The sequence below is a fragment of the Nyctibius grandis genome, chromosome 5, assembly GCF_013368605.1.
Source record: "Nyctibius grandis isolate bNycGra1 chromosome 5, bNycGra1.pri, whole genome shotgun sequence".
Taxonomy (NCBI): domain Eukaryota; kingdom Metazoa; phylum Chordata; class Aves; order Nyctibiiformes; family Nyctibiidae; genus Nyctibius; species Nyctibius grandis.
Window position 1 is genome coordinate 61263900 of NC_090662.1, and position 23198 is coordinate 61287097.

The 23198-nt window shown below is 52.8% G+C and overlaps 1 protein-coding gene across 1 annotated transcript; it reads right to left on the reverse strand.

Annotated features, from left to right (window-relative positions):
- On the reverse strand, nucleotides 1-3468 carry LGALS1 (galectin 1). The gene is made up of 4 exons (XM_068401688.1): nucleotides 3414-3468; nucleotides 2046-2125; nucleotides 565-736; nucleotides 1-194 (listed from the first exon to the last, which is right to left on the reverse strand). The coding sequence occupies exons 1-4, from the start codon at nucleotides 3420-3422 to the stop codon at nucleotides 51-53; spliced, it is 405 nt and encodes a 134-aa protein (XP_068257789.1). The 5' UTR covers nucleotides 3423-3468; the 3' UTR covers nucleotides 1-50.
- Nucleotides 3469-23198: the final 19730 nt, after the last annotated feature.

Genomic DNA, 23198 nt, shown 5'->3' on the forward strand with positions numbered 1-23198 from the left:
GTTTATTGATTGCTTTTTCTGTATCTTTGAGATGGAGGTGTCAGAGGAAGTTATTCCCAGCTGATAGACTGGACTGTGAAGTCCCCTTGTGTATCAAAGTAGTCGAAGACAGAGAGACCAAGCCGGTTAGGGAATGTGAACTGGTGGCCTGGCAGGTGGATTGTCAGATCACTTGGGTTGACGATGAAAGTGATCTGCAAGACAAATGGAAGAGTCAGAGAAAGTTTCTGCCAAGATACCCTCAAGCCTTTCCCCTCTGCAGCATTGCTGTGCCACCCTCTGCTTTGCAGGGTGAACACACTCAGGAGCAGGAGTGTTATTCTGGTCTCCCAAGAGATGCCTATTCCCCGCTCAGTGCGATAGTAACATCCCTTTGAGCTAGCTTGCACATTTGATCCTTACCCTCCATCATGGCTCAGAGCCCTGGATGGTGGCACTGGCCAAGCAGAAACCAGCCACCTCCTGTACAGACAGCCCTGAGACAGCCCCTGCAGTTGGGTGCCCCGTGCCAAACACCCTCCCCTTTCACCAGGGCATGTACAAAGAGAGCATCCCAGGCCTCACCTCTGCTGTGCCCCCCTTCTGGAAAGGGAAGACAGTCTCCCTGTGCTCTGCACCCCACTCTTCCACCTTCTTTGAGTTACACACGATGGTGTTCACATCACCATGAGCATCAAAACGGGGGTTGAAGTGAAGGCTGAGGTTGGAAGCATCCTTCCCCAGATTCATCACAAAGCTGCATAGAAAAAAAAGACATTCATATTATGGCAGCATGTTGCTCACCACCATGAATGTCTCTGGGTCTGCTGCTTCAAGCCTAGCCGAGGGTAACCAAAGAGAAACCCTTTGCTGAATTGCACAGCTTCCCTAAGAAGATGGTACTGTATCAGTACAGGGTACTCTCCTCTGCTGTGGTGATAGATCCCATAGTGCCATCCCTGGGAGAGACACCGCTTAGTTTCCACAAAGCTTTTAACAAGAGAAAGGTTCAGCACTTAGAGCCCTGAACAGGGAGTTATCCTGCACCCAAACCAGCTCCCAAGGAGTCAGTTGCATTTCACAGATTTCCCTCCAGCCCCAAACAGTTAGCTGGTGTTGCACCCTGCCTGACAGCCACTGCCTTCTCTCCACCCTGCAGGCAGCTGAAATAATTACCATGTCACTAGCTATTCCAAAGCATCTGCAATGGCAGTAGGATGAAGCAGCTTTCTAGCCCAGCATCCACCTTGCCTCCAGGCCTCTTACCCAGATGAGAGGAGAGGAGGCATATTATTTGCCAAGAGAAAGCCCAGGAGGCTTCACTCTGACACTATCAAACTTCAAAGGTGCTGGGAAGAGCTTGGACATGTTTCCCAGAACACCACTAGTGCTGGTACAGCAGCTACGGGCTCCACCTTACCCACCAAGGGGCCTCACCAGCCACAGACCTGCACAAGGGTTGAGGGCTGCTGCAGAGTTAGAAGCACATTTCTGCTTACTCCCACCTACCCACTCACCACCTTCTCCCCTAGCACCTGACAGGCATCTCCACTGGGTGAAAGCAAACTTCAACAGCCCAAGACCCCCTGCTGCAACATGCAGCCTTTCCATTTGCACCATTAGCTGGAGCTGTGGCTCAGAGCATCCAAGACCTCCCAGCTGCTTGGGCTATAATCTCCTCCTGCCCAGTGAAGGAAGGCACTGTAATGGTGTCCCTGTTCCTGGGCCATCTTCATGCTGGGGAGAGGATGTGGCTGTGGGGATGGGCTCAACCCAAATCTCTGTACAGACACAGCTTCCATTTCCTGTACCCTGCACTAGAGAGGATGTGGTCACTGCCAGTGCATGCAACTAGAGCTCCACATCTGCTTTGGCTTAGCCCCTTGGCAGTAGCTTGTGTCTGCAATGTGCATTAGGCAATGACTCATTGGGAAGCGCTGCTGCTATTAATCCCTTCCAAAGCTGCTCCTCTCCCACCCAAAGAATGGATTCCTTCTGTCCCCCACCAGCAGAAGACAACTCAGTGTGGTGCCTTGGCCATGCCTGGGCAGCACAGCTCAGCTTACCTCTTGGCACTTGGTGCAATTTTCCCCTTGACGGTGAGGCGCTGGCCAGGCTTGAGACCCAAGTTGGTGCATACTGGTCCCTGGGGAACACAGAGGCAGAAATGTTAGCTCAGCACCTGCTGGCTCAGTTGCTCTGACTTGGCAGCTCTCCTTGCTGCCTTGCAAGACAGTGCATTGCTTTGGACACCTAGAGAGACAGGGAAGCTCCCTTCCCCTATGGGCATTGCACCAGGGGACATCCCAGAGAAGTTGCCTGAGTCACATGAGACATGTGCCCGATTTCCCAACCTTCTCCTGCTGCTCTCATCAGACATATCTGGATTTCACAGCAGTGAAGTGAAAGTACCTGCAAGCTCCCATCACACCCACCCCTGTCCCAAATACACGTGTGCCATGTGGGTCTCGCATTGAGCCACACAAGCCTGGCTGTGCAGGGATGGAGCCGTCCACTCCCTTGCTCTGGCTTGGGATTTGAATTTCAAGCCTTGCCCAGGTCCAGAGGCTCACTTTGCTCCCCAGCTACTAAGGGCTTGTGTTTTTGTTTTTGTTTTGTTTGTGGTTTTTTTTTATGTTCAGACATTTGCAAGAACATTCTCCTGCTCCATGCACGCACCTTTCCCCACCTTCTTTCTAGGAAAACTAAAATACCCTGGTAAACCTGTACATACTAGTTTTCTATCACACCAGTGGCAAGGCCCCAAGAATATTAAGAATCTTTCCCCCATATCACTTAAATAAGCCTGCACTTGGGGCACTCCCTGATTAATGAAACCCTCAGTCTAATGAAAGATAAATTAATCAAAGAAGTGCAATTGTTCTTCTGACACAAGCATCTCCCCGGCAGTCTTTGACACGCACAGAAGGACACTTCTATATAGCACATTTCCTTACAAGAAAGGGAGAGAGAATGATTCAGTGACTCATGAAAACTTCGGCCAGGAAGCAAGCAGCAAGGCAGCCCAGAAGAGATGCTCAGAGAGCAATAAGCATTACTGCAGCTGCTTCCCCAGAGCAAAGCTGATGTAAAACAGGTCACCCCAGCTTGGGAGCCAACCCAGCAAGGACCCCCCATCCTCATACCTCCCCAAATGGATCCTGCAGGAAAAAAAAAAAAAAAAAAGCCCCTCCTGCCAGAACAAGAAATAGCAGCTACCTCTCTATAATGGATGCAGCAGGGATCCTTCCTCCCCAGCAGCAGGCACCCAGCTCTAGCAGACCCTCTGACACAGGGGCTGATGGAGCAGGATAGTGCAAGTACCCTCACACCAAGCCAACTCATTCCCCACAGTCCCACTCCATCAAGCACCCCCTCCAGCAGAGCTGCACCTGCAGCCACGCACCAGCTGCCCCATCCCTTTCTCTACTCACGCAAGACATGGTGCTGCTCTGCAGGCTAATGCTTCTCTCCACCAAGGCGCAACAGTCCCAGACAAGCAGCTCAAGGGGCCCCACCCTTGCCTTTAAATAGACGGAGAGCCGAGTTGTCCCAGCCCTTCTCCACCCCACGCACCAATCAGACCGAGGAAAGGGTGGGAGGGGTTGGTTTTGGGAGGAGGGAGGGTCTATCAGGCAGAGCTGCCTCCTCCCACCCTCACCCAGGCTCCTCTCCAGGATGCTAAACCCAACCCTTCCAAGCAGGCTGCTGGCCACTCCAGGAGGAGATCCATCTGTGTGTGGCCATGAAGCCAACGGAAAATAGTTTTACAATGAGTGTTTTACTATCCAAGGCTTTTATCCCACACGGAAAAATGGTCAGATGGATTGAGACTTGGCGGGAAGGGTCTGGAAGGAGGGCTGGGCTCTTCAGCTCTGGCTAAATCAGGAGCCAAAGAAATATCACTGAGTACACACAGTACCTCAGAAACTCTTTGTGATCCAGGTGAAACCCTAGGAGCAGATGACTGAAGCTGGATCCAGGGTCACCCATCTGCACTATCAAGCCTTGCTGTCCCCAGAGGCTGCCCAGCTGCTGACCCAGCCCTTACCACCCGCTCTTGTAGGTACAGGAACCAAAGGAGGGAAAATAGTCCTTATTCTGCAGAACCCCTAGACGCCTTCAAAACCATGCAGTTCGTCTTGGCTGTAGAACACAGCAAGCCAGGAGGAAACCATCTTGGAGGAGCGGGTTGGAATTATCCAGGAAAGCTCAGTTCCTGGCTCTTGCATCTATCCTGGACACATCTAGGGGGGCTGAGAAACAAGGGGGATAAGGGCAAAACGCTCTATCACAATAAGCCATAGGATCTATATGTCTTTTATCTGCCTCCGTGTTCTGTTTGCGGCAAGTGTGATTCACTCTGGGTGAAAGGATTCCTTTGGAAAAAGTTACCCAATTACTACATGGCTCAACTGTAATTACACTGAAAGAGGAGGGAAAAATTCAGGCAGTGGGCCAAGCCTGTGGCTTAAAGCTCTCCTTGTCTTGCATATTTGTCTCTAAATCACAAGACGCTCTTTGATTTCCTTAAGAGGCCCAGAACTGAAACACACTGAAATACTTTCTTCTTCCCTTTCTGTGAGGCCCATCAGTTCCCCCTCTGTTGAGGATGTGATAGTCCCCATCCCTCTTACCCCCATCCATCACGACCCCAGAGGCTGTCACTCCTGGGTGTTTCCAGTTGGTGCCATCAATGCCAGCAGAGATAGCAGGGAGACCCTCCTGCCTGCTGCAGCTGGGGAGGGCATGGACAGGTGCCAGCCTTTGGCCAGGTCACTGATCACCCCACGACAAAAGGGGGCTGGTGTAAAGGCCAAAGTGGGCTTCTCTGCTCTGACATACCTGCTTTCCCTTTCCCCCCTCTGGAAACCTGCCTCAGGGTTCAGCCTATGAGCCTGATCCCTTCCGTGTGGTGCAGGATGAGGAGAAGTTCTCCATACCAGTGGGAGAAAAAGTAACTAGAGCCAGCTTCCCTCTGCTCAGGATGTGTGTGTAATTAAATAAATTCTTTTCAAATCCAAGATTTTGTGAGACTGAGCCCCTGCAAAGGACCCCAGACATCTCTCCAAGGAGACAAGCTGCTGCTGGAGCCATGGTCTAGCAGGTTGCAGGGGCCAGACTAGGAGGGACTGTTGCCTTGCAAGAGATATTGGACAGGGAAGGGAAATGTGTAGATAATTGCTCATTTATAGCTGGAGATGGGGGAGGCCATTTAAAAGGTCAGGGTTAGGTTCTGTGTTTCCTGCAGCATTTCTGGCAGTTGGGCACTGTAACCCAGCCTTAGCAGCCACCAGCTCCTTGAGTCATGCCTGTCCAGGGACCTTCCTCCAAATGCTGCTGGGAAGGTTAGAGACCAGTTCATGGATAACAGGTGATAACAAGGGAGGGGATACCATCCCAGAGGAGACATGGGAAGGGCTATTCACAACAAGAAAATTCAGCCTTCAGACTCACGTAGACCTTGGGCCGCCTGTGTTTGTCTGATGGAAGTCCAGGTGTCTCCACTGGCTTTCAAGGAGCCTTGAATTAAATGGCATTAGCACAAGAGGCTAATACCACAGGTAAGGGGGCCACAGGGTGCCCCACTGCCTGTAGGCCATGGGCTACCTCCATCAGTACAATGCCGTATCTCCCTTCATACCTCTGGGTTGGAGCCACCATGATGAGGTGACAAAATCTAAAGCTCCAGGATCAGTGTCCTCACAAGGTATGGCTGAATTCAGGGGAGGAAAGGTCCCTGCTCACCCTGGTGGCACACCGGACAGGGGTGGTGTCCCCAGCTGCGCTGACGCCTGCTCCACCACATTGAAGATGCAGAGGTGCTTGCCCGTTATTTTCAGGAGCAATGTGGTGTAAGAGCCACTGTGGGCTGAGAAGGCCAGAGCCAGGCTCGTTACAGCTGGCAACCCTTACGTCCCATCATCTCATTCCGTATCAGTGTATGGTAGGTCAGCCATCTAGGGGATGTGCCAGCAGGTTATTGGCCCATCTGGTCTGCAAAGGATGGAGATGAGGAAGATGAGGACAGATCACAGCAGACCTTGGTGGCACGGGCTTATCCCACTATGTGGGAACTCAGCAGTAGGATATGTCCCTTCTCCTCCACCTTCCAGCCAGGCTGTTGCTCACCAGGAGAGCTCTCCTGCATCACATGGCAAATCCTTACTTTGTATTACAGGGAGAGACACTCACCTGCATCGTACTTTGAGAAGCAAAAGATTTTCTTTGCCCAAGCCAAAGGGAGTGAGTGGACCTGATGCTGTTGCTGCAACGGTGGCCTTGGCCATGCCAAACTTTTGGCCAGAGGGAGCCACAGAAGGGAGTAATGTCTGTGGAAGTTACTTCAGCAGTGCCTCACCTCTGGTTATGAGGGTGAGGCAGGTGGTGTTTGCATATGCACCTGCATTCTCCAAACTGGGATCGTGTGTCCTGGATAGGACAGGGCCAGGAGAAGTGGGTGTAGAAGAGCCAGCTGCCATGGCAGGGGCAGACCAAGTTCACAGTCAGCACATGTGCAAGGCCAGAAATCACAGCAAAGACCCCAACAAGCATGTCCTATGCTAGAGGTTAGGCATCCCATTCAGGTCCTGACCCTGGGCACTTCTCCTGTGGCTTGTGCTTCAGAGACAGCCTGGCTCCTGGTAGGACTCGCTGCCCTCTCACTAGCCTTTCCTTGCACAATGTCCCCATCTGCTCGCTCCTCCTTGGAAAGTGCAAATTGCCCTTGTATGGTAGACAATCACAGAGAGTTCTCAAAGAACTGCCGCTACCTTTGGGTCCTGAGCTCAATCCCTGACGCTGGCTGTGACCCATCATTCCCGTAGAAGGGACCGGACACCCCCATCTGTTGCTAGGGCTGCCCGTGATTTTCATTGTAGGTAGAAGAGCAAATGTAGCTCTTCTACCTGAGCCTCAGCCTTCTTCCTGCACTCTCCTTGACACCCAAAGAGCCTGTGCTGACCTCTCCATGCTGAGATGGCATGGTTTCTTGAGCTGCCAGGTTTCCTCGTGTACATCCCCACCTCTCCCAACCTCCAAGCTGTAATTCAGCTTAAATTGAGGAGAGAAACATGATTGCTAAGGGTGAGTTTCATCATTGTGAGTAGCTTTGATATAGGGCCTGCCTTCTGGTCTAGCTGGTAGGCACTGGTATGCCTCAGCATACCTGACTGGTCCTGCATGCTGAGGGCTGGAGTCCAGCTACTGCATGCTATGGGATTGAGTTGAACTGCTGGGCTGAGCTGTTGGGTGGCTCTAATCAAGGCAGTTTGGCAGCCACTGAAGGAATAGCCCAGTCAGGCAAGTGTCTGAAGCAAAAGAGGGAAGATCTGCCCCCAAATGTGCTTGTGAGTGATGCAGCGATAGACAGGGCATCGCGAGTCATGACATTGGAGGACTGGGAAAGGGCTTGGCTGAAAAGCGCGTGGACTACGTGACCAAAGTCCACCTGTATACGTTGCTTTCCAGCTGGCAAAAGCCTGTTTCGGCTGCAATTACTCCAGTGATTTGCAACATCTTTCCACTGGGAGAGCGTCTTTGTACCTGTTCAGCCACTTTGTGTTATGTGGGCTGTGGTATTTTAAATTCAGGATTAGGTGCACTAAACTCAGATTTATTATCTCGCGGACACAGAGCCTCACATGAGGAATGAGCCACAGCAGGATCTCCCAAGCTTTGCCTGCTGAAATGTTTCCAACCACATCCAATTTCCTGGATTAGGAGCCGTCTGTGAGGCTCCAGCTCCTGCTGACTCCAGGATCTCTGCTTTCATTAAATCGGTATGGAAATACGTTCCCCAGTGGTGAAGGTAATCCTGCAATGTTATCAAAGGGTACCTGGACAAAGTGATTTATCCAGGTGAGCCTGAAATTACAGCTTGGGGAAGCGGGAATGACTCCTGCTCATGCTAATGACACCGGGATGTGTTAGACACACCTCAAAGTGCATCCCGGGAGCTTCCCAAATCCATGCTCCCCACCTCCTCCCCCCACACCTCTGTCTGCTCATGTTGGGCTTTATGTCACCTCTGGGGTGTAAACCCCCCTGAGCACAGCGGGGAAGGGAGTATGCCTGGTCTGCCAGACGGGGTGGCATCCCTGTGGCTGCGGCATGGGCACAGCACCCTGGTTGGGAGGGCAGGGAGGGAGCCAGGTGCTGGGTTGTGGCTGTGGGCAGCACAGATCAGCCTGCGACAGCCTGTGGAGATGGTTGGTCCAAGCCATTCGAGCGCCCTTCTAGCATGCAAAGATAGCAAGAAGCCATCAACCGATCTGCGTTAACTCCTCCGCCTAGGTGATAGGCAGGAGGACTCCTTGCCTGACAGTGCTAGAAATACTGTCAGCACAGCAAAAAAGCACCAAGCCTTCGATTAACTTGGCCGAGAACAATCCTGGGTGGTGAGACTGGAGTGATGGAGTTAGCAGGTCTTTAATCCCAGTCAGGCAGTGACTGGTTGGGAAGGCTTCAGGCCATTAACATTTCAGTTTAAGGGCACTTGGCCCAGGGTGGCACAGCAAAGGCAAATAAAGGAGGGGCAGCCTGATGCTTTAGGAAAGCACGTTCTTGATTTTGACACAGAGAGGTTGCTCGCAATGACGCAGCCCAGACCGGGCGGTTGCTGCACGTAGAGGATTTCCAGGAGCTGCAAGTGCCAGTAAAGAAAAGCCTTGCAGCAGGTCAGGCAATCGCTGCTGAGCCAGAGGGGGTCTGCAGACTGGGGAAGGCTGGAAGGTGAACAGAGTAAGGTTCAAGTTCTCCTGTAGGCAAAGTACAATTAGGGACCTTGTACGACTCTGCCACACAGTTCGAAATTGATAATATTTTTTCTTATTTCAAGAAAATGGGAAATCATATTCTGACCAGTGGTGTGAATTTCCATTTTTTCTTTAAATAAATCAAGTTGAAGAAATAGAAAGAAAGGAAAAGGTAGAAGTGAAAATGAGTTGGGGTGCAGCACGCGTTGTTCAGGATGTGCAGGCACTGCAGGCAAGGCTTCAGACCTAACCTTTAAGAAATGACATGTTTCGAAAGCAGAGCTACAAGCTCAGCAAATGCTGACTATAGAGGGGAAAACATTGCCACTGCTTGTCTGGACATTGGCTAATGACTTCCAGAGGGCCTGCAACATAAGCCCAGTGCTACCGCTGCAGGAGAGAAAGGGAATATTGCACTAAAATGTGATGCTAAGGAATATTCCTGGGCTGCTGGTTCGTGATGGGAGTTCAAGGGCAAGGAAATGCCGTTCTATGCGGGAGGGTCAGATGTTTTGGCACTGATGTGCCAGAGCAGGAGAGCTGCAGGCTATCGACTGATTGTGGCCACTGGCTCTGTGCTGCCGCAATACCCAAATTGGTGTCCTTGCAGTGCCTTAGAAACCTGCCATTTATTGAGCCTATTTCAAGCCTAGAAACGACCCGCTGAGGCATATTGCCTGTCTCGGGTTGTTCTCTGTTAAAGTGACTTTTGAGACGCGCTGGGCAGAGCTTTGTTTGCTGTACTTAATATGCAGACTGTAAGTGGATGCCGTGTTTGAACATGTTACAGCAACCCAGATGCTCGTTTCAGCTCTTCCAAGAAACAGTGCTCCGGAGAAGTATGTTCATGGAATAGAGGCACGTTCTCCTGAAACACCCTTGAGACCGAAACTCAGCCGCATGTCATTTTTCAGCAAGTGATGTGTGTAAAAACCAGTCTGGAACGATAATCCTGAAGAAAAGGGTTGCCTTGAATAGGCTTTGCTGGCAGGAATGACAAAGAAGCCTGAAAACACCTTTTTTTTTGTGCAGGCAAAGTGGTACCTAGGGTGTGGGATGTGATATTAGTCTCCACACAAGGCAGAAATGGCATCAGAGCTGCTCAGGAGGTGAGGCCAGCAGGGAGCCCGGAGCATGTCAGGTTTTTCTCACTGAGATGTACCCTGCATGGGCCATTGCATCTGCTTTGGCAAATGTGTTCGTCTGCAGCCAGCCCACGAGCCAGCGTTAGGGGCACGTCTCGTGCTTGGAGAGCCTCCAAAGCAAGTGGCACCACAAGGCATCAGCAGAGCTGGGCTGAAGCCAAGGCAGGCAAAAGGCCAACTTGGCCTTTCCAAGGGGCAGTGGGGCCCTGACAGGCAGCAGGAGCTGGAGAGAAGAGAATTGCCTTGGGCAGACAGGCTCCTGCCCTCCCTCGGGGTCCTGCGGGTGGTACAGCTCACCATTCCCCAATGGGGACACATCTTCCTGGCCCCAAAGCCAGCGCAGCCTGGGACTCTGCTCCACTTCTTGACTGGGGACCCCCCAGAACTCCCTCGGGGGTTTCAATTGAATGAGCCATCCCTCACTTGGTGCCCCAAACAGCTAGGCGGTTCTGAGCCCTGTTAGGCAGCTGCTGCCTGCCACCCTACAGCCAAATGGAACAATTACCCTTTCGCTGGCAAGCTGTCTGTTATCTGCCGGGATCAGCTGCTGAAATTGTAGGGTGTTTCAGCAGGGCTTGGCACCCTCCCTTCCCCAAGGCTCGTACTATTTGGGGAGAGAAAGCACAGGGCGCTCCTCTCTGATGCTATCATGCTATCGTGGTTTGGAGGCAGTGGGAAGCACTGGGATGCGTCATCCCTTGCAACGCTGTTGGTTCCCACCCCCTTGCAAGGGGGCCCAGACACCCTCCGGGGCTGGTGGGTGCACGTGTATCACTGCTGTGGTGAGGCTGTGTCGATCTTTCAGGAGTTTTTGTAAGCGGATGTCTCTGAGGAAACCCTTTGCAGAGCCATCCCGACCCCTGCCAGCAAGCACACCCATCCATCTTCATGTCCCGCACAAGAGCTTGCTCTTCCTCACCTCTGGCTTCTCTGGCTTGCTCTGCTCCCCAGGCAGAGAACAGGCACTGAAGCACCCCACCGATGCCAAAGCTGGGCTTTGCCTGCCTGCAGCACTCAGGAAGAGCCAGCCTTGGGTGCTCAACGCAGTCCAGGTGTCAACTGTCCACACCTTATGGCAAAAGATAGGGTCCACACTTGGGATCTCCTCAGTTCCTTCCTCCAGATGTGGAGCTGGGGCAGGTTCACAACAGCAGCTGGTGGGATGGTAATACAGGCTGTTTCATCAGAAGCACAAGCTCACTCCCCCAGCACTGGCAGCACAGATGTACTCTCCGTCTCTTCCGTCTTGTGCTCCAGGGTTGGGCTCCTCTGCCTTTCCCAAACAAAGGACCATCTCATTTTTCTGGAAGCAAGCCAATGACCAGCTCACATCCCAGGAGAACTGGCTTGGGAAAAAGGAGGGAAGTGTGCTGATGCACTTAGGACCCAAGTAAACAACATGGCATTGTTCTATAGGTTCGTAGTCTTGCTCTAGTTATGATGGACATTGAGGCTGAGCACTGACAAACTCCTGACTTTGGCTGAGGTGCAGATCTTGCCACGCCAACTGACTGCCTGGTCATGTGCACAGGCAGGGACTTTTCTGCAGGACTGCTTTGAGGATTTTACGAAGCATTATTGGCCCATGTACTGCTTGTTGAGAGACATTTTGGTAGGGAGTAGGGTCACAGATGGGGCAAGGGGATGGTTAGACACAGTATCAGCTTCTGCTTAGCCTCTTCACAGCAGGAGCCTGGGGGAAGAGGGATGGTCATTCACTTGCAGCATACATGCGCCAGCGCTGCTCGCATGAGCATGAAGCCTGCTCTTTTCTCCCGGCATAGAAGGTAAGGAAGAGTCTATCATCAGCCAGGCAGGTATTTTTGGCTGTACCCTATATACCCCATAGGTAGCCAGTCTGTGTTGCATGCATCGTGGGGCAGGTCTGTGCTGTCTGTTCAGCCCACAGCAGGTTTGCCAGGCACACCATGAGGCCAAGGGCCGTTGCACCAGCGGGAGCTTCAGCCTTTACACCACAGGGTGCTGATCCCTGAGACTCCCCCAGAGCTGGGAAAGGTATTAATGCATTATTCTCTCTTGGCAAAAGCAAAGCAAATGGCTGCAAGGGAGTGCAGCCCAGAAGCAAAGGGCAGAAGGCACTGCCTGAGGATGGAGGAATCCTCGTGGGCAGGACAAGACAGAAGCATCGAGGAGCAGAAGTGGGACCCCTGCAAAGCTCCCTCCTGCACAGAGGGGCATTTATCACTTCCCCTTGGCTGCAGCTACTGATGACAGTTACCCAACAGGGTTACTAAACCTGCCTGACTTTCCCTCCTGCCCCAGACCCTGGGCTGGTGACAATGTTTCAGAGATCACACTGACATGGTTCATGTGGTGTCCCCTGCATCCCTGGCTCCAGAGGGCTTGTTTATGCCTGTTCACCCTTGCCCAGGAGGTCCATGGCCTTAAGTCCTACAGTCTAAGAGTATTCTTGTGCAGGGTGGATTAGCTTCAAAAACCCCAGGCATCTGAGAGGTACCGGCCTCCAGGCTCTAGGGCATTTGCTCCAGAAGCAGGCGACAGCCAGGATGTGTCATTTCCATTCCCACCAAACCGAACAGGGAAAACCGGGGAGATTCTCCTGGCCTCTGCACTGGCTAAATTTAGTCAGGCACGTTCAAGCTGTAACATAATGCACCTCCTCTCATTCAAAGAGAAGATGGGGAGATGAGAGAAGTCCACAGATCAAGCCCCTGATAAGGAGGTAACCTTAGAGGGAAAGCAATGTCCCTACAGGGTCTGCTGTTGTGTAAACTCACCCTGAGGGGGACAGGCCCTTTGCAGGACCCAGCCCTAAGCCAAGCTCTGGGTAAGGCATCCCCCAACCCAGGCAGGGTGAGCGTCCTGGGCTTATTTCACCAGTTCTGCCATGCACGAGCTCCTGGAAGGAGCAATCCAAGGGGCACTGCTGGGTGCAGATGTTGGGTTGGAGTGGTGTGAGCTGGGTGCTGGGCAGCCCCAGGAGAAGGCCACCTATTCTGAGCTCAGTTTTGGCACCTTGTGGGGTGTCTGCCAGACCAGGGGCACATGAAGAGGTACAGAAACGGGAGCCTCCCTGCACACTCCTTGGCAAGTGCCAGGCTGGTGTTTGTTCAGAATAAGAGCCGTCAGGGAGGGAAGTCTCCCTGGGCAAGCAGGCATCAGCCATGACTTTCCCAGAGAGAAACAAGCAGGGGGTAAAAGCCCCAGCCCCCCTCAAATGCACCCCTTCTTAACAATAGCACTGTCAGCAAGGACTTGTGCTGCGTGGCAGGGCTCCCCGCGGCCATCAGGGACTTATCTAACCCCTGATGAGATGCAGGGAGACATGATATTCTGATAGCCCTTCCTGCTTTGGAAACAAAGATGTTTGTCTCTCTTTGTGGTGGCCTGTTTATTTGGGGGAAAGGGAAGGAAAAACAGCAGAGACAGAACAGGGCCTTCCCCCACACGGTGTTTTATTCAGCTGCCCTCGGGGAGCGAGCTCAGCTTCATGGGCAGGGAAGGTTTTACCTGCTGAGCAAGTCGAGGAGAACCTGCACCCATGATTGGGATTGAGCAGCATGGGAGGCACTGGGAGAAGGACCCACCAGGTCTGGTGGGGCAGGGCAGCTGGGGAACCAGCCCTACAAGTGGACAGGACCTCTTCTCCAGCCATGAAGGTCTGAGTCCAAGAACAGTGCCGAAAAACACAAGGAGCCTGCTGGCCAGGCTGCCAAGAACTGTGAAGGCACTCAGCCTTCCCTAGCTAGCTCCCCACCAACGATAAGTTGTTACCCCACTTGACCCAGGCACCCACCCCACATTCCCTAGGTGTTGGTGCCCTGTCCAAATGGTCCAGCTGCTCTCTCAGCTTGGATGCCACAGAGAAACGAGAGCTGCTTCGCTCCCCTGTCCTCCTCCTCCTCCTGTTGTGCTGAAGGCTTCGGTGGGAGGACTGCCCGCCTCACCTCCCCACGGTGCTCAACACTCCCAGCTGGTGGGCGAAGGTAGTCTGGGACTTGCTTGACAGGTAAAACCTTCCCTCTCTGTGAATTCTCTACCTGCGTTTACGACTGCCTGCCCCTGAGCCAAGGATGCCTTTTTGGCAGCTCCAGGAGTGGGCTCGGCTGGGTGCGGAGCACTGTTTTTCTCCAGGATTTTATGACTTGCTTCATTTCTCAGGGTGTCTCAGTTGGACTTCCTTCAAACTCTCCATCACTTCATTGCTGTCTGCTCTTTTCCTTCCTGCAACCCTGCACAGACCCCATACATGGCAGAGAAACCACAGATGGCACCTGGCACCTCCCAGAAATCTCTCTGACCAAAACACCTGATACTGAGCTGCGCTACAACCTCCACGTAGACTGAGCCATGCAGCATCCTTGTGATGTAGCCGGTGGGTGGGGAGGAGATAAGGCTCATGCAGGACCTCTGCTGCTGCTGTGCTCCCATGACCTCCCTGCTCTCTGGCTGTTCTGGGAGCCTTTCACACCAGTGCCAACACTATCTCTTGCTGGGCAATGGGGCTGAGCCCCCCACCCTGGCTCCAGGACACTTAGCCACATGTCCTGGGCTACCTATTCCCTGTCCCTCTGCCTTGGGATTACTGCTTGCCTGCAGGGACTCCTCAGGGCAAGGGAGCGGGTTGACATCCCTGGGCCCAGGCAGGACCCTCCAAGGAGCACCACCAAGGCCAGTGCATCCGTCCTTGCTGCTCAGACCCTCCAAGCACAGCCCTGGGGGTGAATTAGAGAGAAAGGAGCAGAGAGCCCAGGACTGATGATGTTCATCCCCAGAAGTCTGGGGCAGCCCTCTGACAAGGTAGGGTGCTGTGCTACAGGGATCTGGTCTCACCAAACACCGGCCTTCATTGCTTCTTGTATTGTGCAGTGTCCATCAGCCTGGGGCTTCCTGAAAAACACCTCCTCAAGTTCCCAAGACCGGCCAGGGAAGTCCTGTGAGCTGAGCCTGGACTGACAGGATATTTAGATACTGCAAGCAGTTAAAGAATTTGCAAAGACACAAGAGGGGATGAACCAACAGCAGCCTTTCTTGCTTTGGAGCAATTCTGTCTTGTGGGAACAGCCAACCTGTTCCTTGTGGGCCCTGTATGTATTGTGGCCTAAGCAAGGTCAGGATCTGTGCTGGGACCAGTTCACTCAATGCAATGGACAGGTGGCTTCAGGGTTGTCAAACCCTTGGCTGGGAGAAGAGGCAGGCCAGGTTGCCACAATCGCTTGGTTAAGCTGGATCCAGCTGCATGGGGTGGTGGGATCCTGGAGGAGCAGTTGTCAGGTGTCTCTGACCATCTGCTCCCATAGATCCCCAGGTCTGTTGGGCACATAAATGGATTTGGGATGAAGACTACTCCACCTGTAAAGCTCCTAGCTGTCACGTGAAGGAGATGGCTTGCAGAAAGACTGTATCTCCCTAAAGAGCGATGTCTAATGCTGAGAAGCCATCACACCCCATGCTTTGGGACACAGGAATGGGGGATGAAGGGAAGTGCCATTCAGCCCTGGAGAAAAAGATCCATGGAAATGGGGGTAAAACCTTGTCCCCAGAACCAAGGCTTCCTCCTTCCAACCTAATAATAAGCCCCTAGTTGAGCAAGGGTAGCCCCGAAGTGTGTCTGTACAGCTCCACGGTGAAGCCCAGGGCACTGGGCCAGCTAGGGCAGCCCTGTCAGAGGAACCTTAACCCCTCCGCACACATACCCACCCTTGGGGATCACAGAGTTGCTGTGGTTTGGGTCAGGCCAGCCTCAAAAATGCCAGGCTCAGCCTTCTTGAAAGTAGGCAACCTCAGTGAAGAGCATGAGTGACCAAAGCTGGTGGGCTGCAGCTGCCTGGGGGCTGCTCTTGATGACTGTCCCTGGATGCTGACCTGCTGCCCGCCAAGTCGCCATTTCCCCTTTGGAAAGCCAGCGCTCTCCCACTGCAGAAAGGTCAGGCTGTGCCTGGCGTGCAGCTGTGTCTCGGCTCGGTCGGGGGACAGATGGTTTTACTCCTCAGAGTGAAACCGAGACGCTGGGCTCTGCGCTGCTATTCCCAGAAGCAGAAGCGGGTGAGGATGCCCAGCCATGCCGTGGGACAGCTGTCCCTCTTGCCGGCAGGAGGGTGGCCGCTGGCTCAGAGCGATACTCCCAGTGGGGAAATGGGACGCTTTCCGAGAAAGGCAGGCTCTCGGCAGGCAGCATGACAGCAGCACTCTCTGGGCAGGGGCAAGATCGTCCGGAAATGGGGTGGCCCAGTTTGCTGGGCCCGTGCTCACCCTTTTCAGGGGAGACTCACAAGTGGCTCAGAAAGGTTTGCTTTTTGACTTTTTTTGGCCCAGCACAGGTCTGCCCAAGGTGAGTAACACCCCTGTGTGTTGGCAGGGCCTCCCTGTGTCCTGAGTGCCCAGGGAAGGGGGTCTCAGCCCAGACCTGCAGAGCCTCAGCACCATGCCAGGGTGTGGGTACCTGCAGTGGGCAGGGAAGGATGATTCCCAAGGGAAGGCAAAAAGCAGGACAAGCACTAGAGTTCTCAGTCAAGCTTATCTTTTTTTTTAAATTTTTTTTACTTTCTAGGGGTGTTTCTGAAGACAAGATACTCTTTGGTCCCTCCAAGAGGCTGAAATGCAAAATGCACTGCTTTTCTTTCTTACTTTTTTAATGCAATGTTTTTCAGCCTTCTCGGTTGTATGTGCACATTTCTGGGAACATCATGACTTCCACTAAGGAGAATCACCCAGCGCTGTAAAACCATGGACCAGGCCTCAGCAGCACCAGCAGAGCTGATGGGAATGCAGCCTTGGGTGTGTGGCACAAGAGGTAGAGGCAGAGCTGTCCTGGCCAGAGGGAGAGACGATGGTGGGTGAGCAAGTGGTGCCTTAGGGATGAGAAGGGGGATCCTGAGACCTCTCAAGGCATCTCCTCCCCAGGGGATGTACCACACCACACTGCTCCTGCCTCCACTGAGCTGAGGGAGGAGGGTGCTCAGGGCACGCCAACACTCACCACCCCTTTTTGTTAGCCACAGCACCTTCCCCTGCTCTGGGTTCCCCCATTGCCCCCCAGAGCAGTTTTGAATGGATGTTTTGTGGAGTGCTGGCACACCGGCCGATATCACAGTAAAACTGTGTGCCTGGAGGCAGCCTTGCCTCTCCCTGGCACCTCGAGAAGGTGGCTCCCCAGGCTCCCACCACTGGTAACATCTCAATGCCACATCAGCTGCAGGTGGACTGAGTCCCTGGTCTCCTCCATATGCAACCAGGACAAGCATTGACAGGCCCCAGCTCCCCAGCACACCTTTGCCCAGACGGTGTATTTCAGCCCTGCCTGCAGAAAAGCAGAGAGCTCCCTCTCCGCATTGCACCAGGGTGCCAAGCCCGACTTTGCTGCCAGCTGTGCCCGTGGGCCATCTGACTGCAGCCCTGGCTCTCCTGGGGCTGGGCTGGCTGGGCATGCCGTGGTGGCAACCTCGCTGGTGTGGCGGCTGCCCCACTCTGGCTGAGCATCTGTGGCCTCCTCCTGTTGAAACATCATCCCTTGCGGGCAAACCAGCTGGGCACCAGCGAATGAGCTGGCATGAAGGTGAGGGCTGCCATTACAACAGCAAGGCTGCGTACGTGCAGCTTCCCGGCATCGTGCAACTGCAGTCCCAGGTGCTCTCTTTCCCCCTGCCTGGCCAGGCCTGTGTAGCTGCAGAGGAGAAGGGGCACTGCCTGACTGCGCTGTGAATTCTGGCTGCTCATCCAGCCCAGATCAATAACTGCCCTCCACATGGGTCTGGAACGGGCACCACAGATGGATTTGGGATTGCTGCACCCCTCGGAAGGGGTTGCGGATGGCTCGCAAGAGCCATTCTGGCCCTTTTCCCTGTCCCACTGCTCCAGACTTCAAGTCTCATTCATAAAGATTTAGGCACCTGAAACTGCAGCTAAGGGTTTTACAGCAGTGCCTGAAGATCTTGGGTCCTCCTTCACTTGGACTTGGATAGGCAAAAAAACGTGCCACAGGCCTGGAAAATAGAAAATATGATTCCTGTGGCGGTGCAGCCAATGGAGTAGAGAGTAAAGCAGCAAGCAGGGTGTCTGGTGTTCATCAAGGGAGGGTGAAGAACTGCATAAGACAGCTATTGAAGCGAGGATGATGTGCAGGCTGGAAAACATACATCTATAGCATTGAAACTATAGGGCATAGATGCAGGGCATGGTCCCGCTAAGAGCAACTGGAAGCATGACAGAAGATGCCAAGCAACAGCACGGCACAGCCCGGCACAGAAGGAGCTGATTAAGTGTGCACAAAAGGCAGCTGTGACTTGGATGAAGACTGTAGGGCTGTCAGCCACATTGTGCGCCGTTTGCTCACCAGGACACAGCCTTTGCTCACCAGCGACCAGTCTCTCCCGAGCAGAGATGCTTGCGTGACTGAGCTGCTGCTGACTGGAGCTGTGGGGGGAAGCAGGGATGAGCTGTGATGAGAAACAGCTCCGGAGCAGAGAGCTGCAGCTGCGGGGTAGCTGGCTGCACCCAGGGTGACAGCAGTAGTTAGGGCCCCTGCAGTGTTGACAACTGCCAGAGAAAGAAGCTGACGCCCGAAGAATGGCCAGAATTGTCTGTGGTTATAAATCTGGCTTTTCAGCTCTCAGGAAGGGGGCTTGTTCAACAACTCGGAGGAATGCAAGTTTTGAATGTGTGAAGGGACAGGACTTCACATTGTTTTCCCAGCTAGCTGCCACTTTGCAACCCCTATTTCTGTGAGTGAGCTCACATCAGCCAGGATGACACCCCACACCACCCCATTCCGCTCTCCAACCTTCAGCTGTTCACTCCTGCCTGGCACAGCCTCCTCTCTTGTGGGGAAAGCATTCCTGTCACTGAGCATCAGACTGATGTGAAAATAACTGAGTTTTCTTCAGCACCAGCTTATGTTGGGTTTGCAGATCTATGGAACAACTCTGACATGGAACCTCACACTCCTTCCCTTCTACTGAGAGAGACAGGCAGGAGGCTTAGGCAACAGTGTAAGTGAGGTCTGCTGGAAAGTAATTTCAGCTGCACTTCTTTCTGTGCAGTTGTATTTTTTCCTCTTACCATGCCCAGCACCGAGGCTTCTAGGTATCACCCAGCTGTGTGTTAAAGGACAAGGTAAGAACTGGTCTTGGTGGGATGGATGGTGGTGGGGATGTACAGCTCACACTCCGTTTGCACAAGGAACTGGCAGGCAGTGGAGCCCCTGGTAGCTGCAATAGAAAGGAGAAAGGAAAGAGAACATTTGACATTAATATTATGAAACGAAAGAAAAATCTGGTGTCAATCACTTCAGCCAGCATAATGGGAACGCAAAGCAGAAGCCTCCTACTTTTACATTTATTTTTCAGTCCAGAGAAAAACAGTCCAGGAGATGGGAGAATTAAAGCCCTACACAGATGAGTTATTAGAGATGTCTAATTTACTTATTGTGCCTGGCACGGCATTCAAGTTCAAGAGGCAAGGAGCAGATAAGGATGATCCTTTGCAGATGCCTTACTCTTCTGCATTGCAGAACACTGCCAGGGCAGGAGGAGGAAATAGGGGTAGTGGACAAGATGCCTCCATGTGCTGAGCTTGGAGGTTTGCTGCCAGAAGTCCCAGGAAAACTCTCAGACTCCTTTTCCAGGGAGTTGTATCTCTTGCTAAGGCCACTACAGGAATCGAACAGATTTTCCTGCTGCTGTTGTGTCGCATTGCTGGAGACGCTGTTCTGGAAAGCTTACAACACACCTAAGTAGTAATGGCAGAGTTTTGTATTGCGTCAGCAAGCAGCACCAGGGGTCTGCCTCAGATCCTACCACTTAGAAGATGTGCCAGCCAGGACCATGTGCTACTTGCAATGATCATCCATCCCTGGATTGACCCGAGGAACAAGTGTGACTCCAGTAGGAAGGACTGTGCTGCTGACCGCTGGGTCACAGCAAGTGCCAAGTGACCTTTGGGATGAGGAAGACCGCTTCTGTAGAGAGTTCTCCTGAGCATCCTTAACATCAGGCTGCCGAACAGATACCTAGAGGGAAAGCAGCCTCAAAACCTGCACCAACAAGTAGATTTCCAGCAACATTGGCTCAAGGGCATTCAGAGTTGCTTGTGTCCAAATAGGAGTCAAACACAGTATGGGATTGCTCAATGACATAGGTCCTTTCACCCCTGAAATTGTTGCGGGAAGGCAACTAATGAGACTGTGGTGGATTACAAGGCAGTGAGCGTCAGGAAGCTCAGCCTAAACACAGCCTACGGTCTCCACTGGAGGAGTATGGCCACCCCAATTTCATGAGATGTGTCAATCTCCAGGTCTACCTAGGCTATGGCAGGCACGTGGTCCCCTAGTTGTACTGGAGTACTAAAAAGGAGCATATTGCTATTCTTCACACCCCCACCCCCAAACTTAGTGCACAAACAGGGACTGGCACTGCTCCACACCGCTCCGAAGCTCTCCTCAAAGTTAGCTGAATCAGCAACATCCATGTATTAGGCCAGAGAAGGATACCAATCCAGGAACACCTCTGTGTTGTGAGGAAAGGACGCCTTGCCAGGGCCACAATCAACATTGTCCTACCAGGTGGAATATCTCTAATCTACAGCCCACAAAGACTCAATTTCCTCTGGCATCCATGCTGCAGGGATAAACTACTTAAATCGCACACAGGCAGCTGTAGTACAACAGCGGAGTGAGGAAACAGAAAACACTATCATCTGAGTTGTTCCAGGTTACTTGAAACAGGTCAAGTAGGGAAGCAATTCCTGCCCCTGCATTTTAACCAGGTACCACTTTCTGTGCAGCTTCTGTGGGAGCCAGGCTAGAGGTTCAGCAAGGGCTGATGAGCAGAAAGGCTGGCACAGGGCTTCGGGCAGCCTAATTCACAGCCTGATGGACAACGGTGTCCATTTAAAGGACAGGTTTCTCTCACCCGTAACAAGTTAAAAGAGCATCTCAGTGCTCCGCAATATCCTGGTTTACAGAATGGAAGCTGCTATTTGCTGGAGCTGCACATCTAGCAGGCTAAATCACGGGGCAGAACAACCTGGATGGTCACAGGCGGCTGCCCTGTGATCTGGGAATGTTTCTGGCATCGTGTCTCCCTTGTCTCCATGCTGAAGGCTTACAGAGCTGACAGTGCATTGCTGCGGTGGTGTACCAAAGCTACAAAGACCAGTATAACTCTCTAAAAGTGGTGGAGTTATTAATTGCTTTTAATTGCTCTCAGCAGGTTCAGCTGTTCAGTATCTCCCAGGGACTACATGGAGTGCCAGCATAGCTTGTCTGCCAGGAGCCCTTCCAATACTTTATCCGCACACAGTTCCCAGGCTGGCAGAGTCCAACACCTCAGCAGCAGTTCCTGGATGTGCATAGCCATGCAAGTCTCCTGGGCTGCTTGGTGAGTTTGCTGGGGTCAGAGTCCATAGAGTGAACAAGGCAGCAATAAGGAAGGAAAAAATGGGTAATGACATGGGGATGGCAAAGGGGTATCCTGAAAGCCCATGTTATGGGGTGGAGAGGGCAATGCTTTGTGAAGGAGTGAGGAGAGGGAAGCTGTGCCTGCAGAGGAGGGACTTCTACCCACACCGCTGCTGGAGGAAGAGCAAACGCTGGCTGCCTCCCCAGGCAGGCAGTAACAGGCTGCTGCTCCTCACCTTTCTCCTCCTCCTCCCCTGCTCCAGCCTGCTGCAGGACAGGGTGGCGCCAGAGGTGCCTGCCTTGGCAAAGGGGGACTCTCACATCAGGTTGGGCAAGTATCGAGTGAGTTCCAAGGATCATGATCCTTTCTTGGCTCTGGAGGCACTTTCCCATGAAAAAAAACCTCCTCTGTCCTGCCAGTCCCAACACCTTCCAGATCCTCCCAGTTCTCTTACCATGTCATGTGGCTTCCCAGCCAGGATGATCATTAGTTCCTCATATTAAAGGCAACTACTCACCGATTAATATCTTTGGGCCCATTTGTTGCCTTCCTGAAGTGTCAGTCACTTGACCAACTTGATAAACTTCTGTGATGAAATGGCTGGCTTGGTAGATGAGGGGAGAGCAGTGGACATTGTCTACCCTGACTTCAATAAGGCCTTTGACACTGTCTTCCTTAAGATCTTCATAAGGAAGCCAATGGAAGTACAGGCTGGGTGAGGAAACAGTGAGGTGGACTGAAAACTGACTGAATGGCCAGGCCCAGAGGGTAGTGATCAGTGGCATGAAGTCTAGCTAGAGGCCAGTAACTAGTGATGTACCCCAGGGGTCAGTACTGGGTCTGATCCTATTTCGTATCTTCATTAATGATCTGGATGATGAGGCAGACTGTACCGTCAAGTTTGCAGGTACACAAAACCGGGAGGAGCGGCTGATACACCAGAGAGTCGTGCTGCCATCCAGAGGGACCTCAACAGGCTGGAGAAATGATTATGACAGGAACCTGTGAAGTTCAACGAGGAGAAGTGCAAAGTCTTGCACCTGGGGAGGAATAACCCCAGGCCCCAGGATATGCTGGGGGCCACCAGCTGAAAGCAGCTTGGCAGAAAAGGACCTGGGATCCTGTGGACACCAGGTTGAACATGAGCCAGCAACGTGGCCCTTGCGGACCAAAGGCGGCTAATGGTTTCCTGGGCTGCCTTAGGATGAGTGTTCCCAGCAGGTCGAGGGAGGTTATCCTTCCCCTCAGCACCGGTGAGGCCACACCTGGAGTGCTGTGTCCAGTTCTGGGCTCCCCAGTACAAGAGAGACAGGGACGTATTAGAGAGAGTCCAGGGACGTATTAGAGAGAGTCCAGGGAAGTGTCATGAAGGTGATTAAGGGACTGGAGCACCTCTTCTATGAGGAAAAGCTGAGAGAGCTGGGACTGTTCAGCCTGCAGAAGGCTCAGTGTATATCAATGTGTATAAATACCTGAGGGTGCAAAGAAGACAGAGCCAGGCTCTTCTCAATGGTGCCCAGGGACAGGACCAGAGGCAATGGACACAAACTGAAACACAGGAGGTTCCCTCTGAACATCAGGAAACACTTTTTTACTATGAGGGTGACTGAGCACTGGCCCAGCTGCCCAGACCGGTTGTGGAGTCTCCATCCCTGGAGAGAGTCAAAAGCCATCTGGACATAGTCCTGGGCTGCTGGTGCAGGGAAACCTGCTGGAACAGGAGGGTTGGACCAGAAGAGCTCCAGAGGTCCCTTGCAACCTCAACCATTCTGTGATTCTGTGAAAGGGAAGAAAACAGTCTGCTCGAGAAAGAACATATAAAGCACCTGTTAACCTGCTGATCCCAGGGAAACAGCATGATGAAGAACATTTAAAACGAGGGGACATCAGGTTGCCAAAGCCTCAGCACCCTAGAAGTTAGGCCAGGAGAGAAGTCCAAA

What these genes read in the sequence shown, in the direction of transcription:
- LGALS1 (XM_068401688.1), bottom strand. An exon ending in ATTGCACCAAGTGCCAAGAG is followed by an intron (nt 737 to 2,045) that starts GTAAGCTGAGCT and finishes TTTTCTATGCAG; the next exon opens with CTTTGTGATGAATCTGGGGA. An exon ending in AGAAGGGGGGCACAGCAGAG is followed by an intron (nt 195 to 564) that starts GTGAGGCCTGGG and finishes TTTGTCTTGCAG; the next exon opens with ATCACTTTCATCGTCAACCC.